Here is a 7016-nt window from a genome sequence, read left to right on the forward strand (position 1 = left end):
TATATATATATATATATATATATATATATATATATATATGTAGGTAATTTGACTGAATTACATTTTGTAATGGAAATAGCACTAAATCTGAAGTTAGGGGAACTGGGACCTGGGGCCTCAGTTTTTGTTGTTTTTTTAAATGAGGCAGTTGGACCAAATGACCTCTATATCCCTTTCAGCTCCAGAATTCTATGATTCTCTATAATTTATATTAAAGGTTGGTGAAAGCAAATACTTGTTTTCCGTCTAGTGGTCAATCAGGTTTGGATCTATAATCCAACAAACATCTTTTAACCACTTATCATGTGCAAAATGCTACTATTTTAGATAGACTTGAATTAAATGGATAAATAGTTGCTCTTACAAAGAGAAGTAGAAACGTTCAAAACCTCTTTCTATCTTTTGTTTGTCAGTTAATTATTTTTTACTACCATCAACCTTCAATGACTTTTACCTTTATAAAAATAACTATTAATTCATGACCTTAATTTGTAATCACCCCTTTTCTGATTTACCCTTACTTTATAGCCATTTTTTTTTGCAAATTATCTAGCCTATTTAATTCCTCAGAGGTTTTTGTTGCTATGTTTATAATGCCTTTTATGTTTTGTGTGTCCAGGAAAATGTTATGTAAATAATAAAAGCTTATAGTCTATTATATTCAACTTTCAATTATTACTGACAAAAGGAGAGGGTGGTGACATAGATATTGAAAAATAGCCAACAAAACTTTTTATATTTAATTTTAGAATACATCTTAGCATTTGCCTAATAAGCAAATAGAAAACTGATATGTTTAGTCCAGGTTGAGAAATGTGCCATCAACCAAAATAAAGGATTACAAATGTTCCTGTAGATTACTGCAGAGGTAATTGAAAGTTGATTATAGAGATTTCTATAATTTGATATTTCACTAAGTTTATTCACTGTTTCCTTTATCCTAATTGATTACAAAACTTAACTATTTTAAGGAACATTTTCTACATCTAATTAAGAGTAATAATTTGTTTCTTTTTTTTTTCCAGGGCATGAGCATTATAGAACAACTAGACCCTGTATCTTTTAGCAATTACTTGAAGAAGTATCATAATACAATATGTGGAAGACATCCCATTGGGGTGTTACTAAATGTGAGTATTCTGTGAAACCTTGACTTTAGAGTTTGTTCCCATCCATAGCGAAATGAAATGATTGGCATTAACTCATTATCACTGGTTGAACATATGCATAGTACCTAATTTGCCTTTAAAATGAGAACACTATACCTATTAATTCAAAGATATATATTTTTTAAGTTATCAGAATAGAATACAATGCTCTCTTATGCTTATTGGCCATCTCATAGTAAGAGAATGTAAGCACTGTGGAAAGATCATTGTTAGTCCTGGCTGTGTCACATAATAGCTGGGTGGCTTTTAGCAAGCCAGTCAGTCATATTCTTTAAGCTAGGTCTCAGTGCCTGTCTTTGTAAAATTAAAGGAATGAACTATGTATTTATGATTCTTTCTAGCTCTAACATTCTATCAAATCCTATTGCTTTTTTGCAAACTTTTACCCTGGTGATCTTTTAAAGGTATATTTTGATTAGGAGCCACATTTCTGTAGATTATACATAGAGTAAACAAAAGATTAGTTCCTATTCTTTAGGAACCGACTTAAACAAGGTATATGACTTTTAACCTTTCTATATTGCAATTTTATCTGAAGGAGAAAGGGCAAAGAATTTTGGTGAGCCAGATTTTAGAGGGGAGGTATAGTAATGACAGTTGAACTAATTTAGGAGGACAGAAAAGATATAGAATAAATAATGGGAGTAGGTAACTTGGTAGAGATGAGTGGGACTTTTTAGCAGCTTTACCTAATAGCATTCTTCCTTACCAAAATGAGGGACTGATATCTCTTCCAACTCTAAAGTTCTGCTTAAGTTGAAAAATTGAACATGAAAGAGAGAAAAGATGTAGGGAGAGTTTGACATTCGAGTCTTGCTACTAATGTGATAGGAAGGTCAGTGAAACATCTGTTTAAGATTTTAAAGGAGATGATTACAAGTGATATTGGCAAAACGGTAGGTACAGGACGCATATTTTAGTTTAAACATTTTGCATTGCCTGTAGTAGTGATGGATATTGTCATTTTATAAGAATCCAAATTCAATCCAATCCCTATTTTTTGGGGGGGTAAAAATTAATCACAGAACAAATTCCAAATTTTTTCCTTCTTAGTTGAAATTTAAACACATCTATAAGTCCATTCTTGATCTTCCCAGTTGTTACTGCTCCCCTCAAAATTGTTATATATTTAGTATATTTGATATTTACTTATATTTACATATGTTATTTCCCTTAGTAGAATGTTAGTCCCTTGAGGAACTACTTTTGTTTTGTTTTGTTTTTTCTCCTGTATCCAAAGCTCCTAGCATCTAGCAGGTACTTAAATACTTTTTAAATGAATTATCTGAGTGAACTGTATAGCACTGGGACTAAACTTAAATATTTTAAAAATTAGAAACAACTGAGCTTTGTGGATCTTTGTTTGCAAAGTATTTTACATACATTATTTCATTTGAATTTTGGAAGTGAAGGCATCAAAATTTTATAGATGGGCCTGAACTGCACCAATATTTGATTGGGTTCAACTTCAGTGAATAGTTCAAGGGTAAAATGGTCAGAAATTTATTTTTGAGATTAAAATTAATGAGGGCTTAAAGGTAAACTCAGAGTACCCTCATTAAATGTGGGGAGATAGAGGAGCTAAAATTTAAGATGACCAAGATTTATTGTTTGGACAAATGAGAAGGTGATAGTACTGTTTTCTACAACAAAAATATAGATTGGGATGGAAAAAGAAGGGTGAAAGGTAAAGAAGTTTATAAATTATGCCTGAAATTAAAGAGATTGAATCAGTTATTTAATAGTCCTCATCTCATGCATAATTTGTGTCCTAATTATGTTTTTGGGTTTGTTTGTTTTTTTTTTTTTTCCTCAGGCTATCACAGAGCTCCAGAAGAATGGAATGAATATGAGCTTTTCATTTTTGAATTATGCCCAGTCAAGCCAGTGTAGAAACTGGCAAGACAGTTCAGTGAGTTATGCAGCTGGAGCACTAACAGTCCACTGAAGCTCTGAATACTCAGGGATACCACCTGCACATACTCATACTCTAAACGGGGTCCCAGCCTAGCCCTTACAAAGATACAGTTCCTGGTCTTTGGGGATACTGAAACCTCAAAATTAATAGAACTTTCTTCTCTTCTTTTCTAGTAGGTGTAGTCCTTCCTTAATTTCAGCTCATTATAAAATGCTTTCTTGTTTAGGACAATGGAAGGAAGGAAGGAAGGAAGAATGGCATCAAAATATTTTATGATTTAAAAAAGTGATGATGGATGTAAAGTCAAGGTGACAGATGGTCCTTCAAATAAAACCTGTAAAGCATTTACCATATTCTAAATTTGCACTCTTTGCAGACCTGTGCACATATATTCAGCTTTCAGAATAGTTTTGCAAATTGTAAACAAACAAAAAAGGGTGGAAGCTTTTTAATAATGAAAATTGCATTTATAAATGATCTGTATTAGAATATAATAAATCTCCAGTATAGTCAACTACTACCCGTGTTGTACAACAGATACCTTCTATTTTAGTTGCTAATAAAGGGCTACACAACTCAAATTAGTCTGATTTAAACTTATTGCTCTGTGGTATATATGTAGATTGCTTCTCATTAACTCATCTTAGAATTTTTATGTTCACAGCACTTTTCTAAGATAGTTTAGAATGTGTTTTATATTTATATGAGGACTATTTCAGTTACAGAAATTAGTATAATGTTATAATTTACAAGTAGTTTTTTCAAAGCTACTTACAACATACCAAAATTGCTTTCAGGTATATGAAACCAATTTTTTTGTCTAAATACCATGTGGACTTTACATTCAGATTTGGCAAAGTAGGGTTGACTTATCCCTTCAGCTGCATAGTTTGTTTGAGGATGCTAGTTTGCAAAGATCATAGAACGTCTAGTCTTTTATAGTTATAGTTATTGCCAAATAGTTACCACTGTGTTCCACAGTGCTTTAAAAAATTTGACCTTGTCTTGTATTCATCTTTCTTAGTAAGAAATAATCTTTAAAAATCCTTTACTGTTCCTATAATTCCACATTTAAATAATACTATTTCTTTTGCTTAATTTAGACTAGTTTAGACTTAATTTGACTGAAAAAAGTGTGGTGGTAGTTGGTTGTTATTATTTGTTCATCTTGTTTTTGCTAGATTTGCCTCAGCATAGTCTAGCATTTGACTTCTTAGCTACTGAATTCAGTTTTAAAATCTTCAATACAATGTCTGACAAGCACAATACTTAGGTGCCTTGCACCAAATTTATTCAAATATTTGTTTTTGTTATTTGTCAAGCATTCATTTTTTCCTACCCAAGGTCTGATTAATGGTAATACCTTTCTAAATGGATTAAAAGTGTCCTATGCATCTCTGTGGAAAAGTGTACCATTCAATTAGATGTCAATGATTTAAATCCTGGCATGTTCAAAGGGATTTTTTTTTGGGGGGAGGGGTTGGGTTACAATATCTTTGCTTTATGGATTTAAATGAAATACATAATTGTGATATGTAAATTTTTTTTAAGCTAAACCATTGGCCCTCTTGGTAATGTTATTATAAAATTTGCAATATATTTTGTGGGGAAAGTTTTCCAATTTGGTGAGTTGTGATTTCCTTTTTTAAGAAAGAGGATAAGATGGTGGCCAGGCCTGTTAAATGCTGGCATTGTTATACAGGGAATGCTTTTATAGAATTTTTTGAAGTCTAGGATCCTCCCTAATCACCTCTACCCGTTTCCAAGAACATAGGAACATCTGCCATGCCTGGGAATTGCCCTGGCTCCACACTTATACCTCCTAGAATTTAGCTCAACTATTTCTTTTTTTTTCTTTTTTTGGTATATATTTGCAGTGTCTCAGAGAGTTGGGTTACTGTAGCACAGTAAGTGCCACTATAACTCAGCCTGAAAATTTTTAGTGCCCTTCTATGTCAATTCTGGAAATTTGGTATTTTTGGTAAAAATAAATTTGCTTTAAATGGAGAATATCTGTATTGATAACTTGATCAGCATCACTTTACACAATATAAACATCATGTAATTGGGAAAGAGTGTGGGGTGAGAAGAAGACCTTATTTCTAGTTTTGGCTTCCCACCTCTTGGGCAAGTTAACCTCTGAGCCTCAATTCCTTCATAAGAAATGAACTAGATAATATGGATTAGATCATATCTGAGGTTCCTTCTAGCTCTAAACTTTTATGGTTCTATGAACTTAATCCATGGCAGTTCTGGTGTCACTTGTGTAAAACAAGCTAAAACTGCTAAGTGATTGAAGTATAAGGTGCTATCTTTTATCTTCAATTCATAATATAAAGGTTTTTTTTTTGTTATAACGATATAAAGAGAAGTTAATTTGTATTAGCCAAATGGAGTTCTGAAATGTCGGATTTAGGCTAATAGAGTTTATGTGCCTTTAAAAAGTCTATAGCTTTTGGACAGATATAAGCATTTTTAAACTGTATATAACATGGTTAAATCAACATTTTATTTTCTACTTTATTCTTCATTTGTGCTGCATCACAGATTGATTTCTTTTCATTATCCAATATACCTTGGGTATTCTTCTCTTCCTACTACCCATGTCGTGATGTATTACTTAGAGAGTACAACTTAATTTTCATATCAACTTAAGTAAAAATGTCATCAGGAAGGTCTGTTATAGTTAAACAATAAAGCCTTATTGCTGGAACAGAACATTAGACTTTCTAGGTCATCATAATGAGGCAGTGTGTTACACAAGTTCAATCAAGAAAGGTAGGGTTGTTATGGAATTAGGTAGGTCTTATGTTGACTTTGGCTAGACTGTTTAAGAAAGTGTTAACGATGTAACAGTTTTCAGATACCCAGAAAAATCTTTGTTAGGGCAGTCTTTATAAGAAACACTTTGGGAAATATCTGTTTTAAGAGAAGCTTGAGCAACTGAGGCAGTTTCATAGATGCTCTCCTGTGTGGAATGTTTTTGATCTTAAATTTTAGAGCAATAGTTAGCCATAGTAGCAGGTCACCTGAGAGCAGATGAGCCTCTTTAGTCAACCCAAGAATATTCTACTAAAGAGAAAAGCTTTGAAAATTTTAAAGTGAGATATAATATGTATGTGAATTATTATTGGTATTTTTAAAAAGAGACTTCTCAATATATACCAATTGAAGCCTTTGCTCTGTTGCCCATGTTCTTTAGAAACATGGTTAAGTCAGCCCTAGGGCAGGGATTCCATAAAGATCTCAGTAAGACCCCTCTTTCTGTGAGCCAGCTGTGATGGTGGTTGAAGTACTAGTTCAGCTGCTTGTGATTGAATCTAGAGACTTCCCTATAAAGATATTCTTAGTGCAGTGCTCAAGCATGATCCATTGCTACTTAATTTTTTTTTTTTATCAATTTGAGTGAAGGCATAGAAGGCATACACACTAATTTTGCAGATGATACAAAATAAGGGAGGAATTTGATCTAATCAGGATCTGAAAAAATATCATCAGGTATGTTGGATCAGTTCTAGTAAGATAAATTTGACAGGAATAAATGACTTATACTTCAGTTTAGAAAATCAACATCATAGTACAAAATGTGGTAGGTATGGCTAGATAATTTGTTTTAAAAGGGTGAGAGTGGGGCTATTTAACTACAGGTTCAGAATGAGTTAACAGTGTGATATAGCTGGCCAAAAAAGTTCATTTTATTTTAGGTTAAAATAAAGAGTAATAGCATTCCAGAATAAGATGATAGTCCTGCATTCTGCCCTTTCCTGACCATTCTTTAAGTACTGCATTCCATTTTAGATGCCACATTTTAGGAAAGATATTTATAAGCCAGAGAACATCTGGAGGAGGGAGGATAAATAGGATATTGAAGAGTATCGACACCATGCCATATGAGGATTGGTTGAAGGAACTTGGGGATGATTGCTCTG

The 7016-nt window shown here is 32.7% G+C and overlaps 1 protein-coding gene across 3 annotated transcripts in view; it reads left to right on the top strand.

The window, feature by feature from the left end:
- The window catches only part of MEMO1 (mediator of cell motility 1), a 130310-nt gene extending 126642 nt beyond the window's left edge, over window positions 1-3668 (top strand). For all 3 annotated transcript variants that reach the window (XM_044663699.1, XM_044663697.1, XM_044663698.1), the window contains 2 exons: window positions 1026-1130; window positions 2986-3668. In XM_044663699.1, coding sequence (XP_044519634.1) covers window positions 1026-1130; window positions 2986-3117 — 237 coding nt within the window. In that variant the 3' untranslated portion in view covers window positions 3118-3668. The remainder of the gene's footprint in view (window positions 1-1025; window positions 1131-2985) is intronic.
- Window positions 3669-7016: the final 3348 nt, after the last annotated feature.

The sequence above is a fragment of the Gracilinanus agilis genome, chromosome 2 (genome assembly GCF_016433145.1).
Source record: "Gracilinanus agilis isolate LMUSP501 chromosome 2, AgileGrace, whole genome shotgun sequence".
Classification (NCBI taxonomy): domain Eukaryota; kingdom Metazoa; phylum Chordata; class Mammalia; order Didelphimorphia; family Didelphidae; genus Gracilinanus; species Gracilinanus agilis.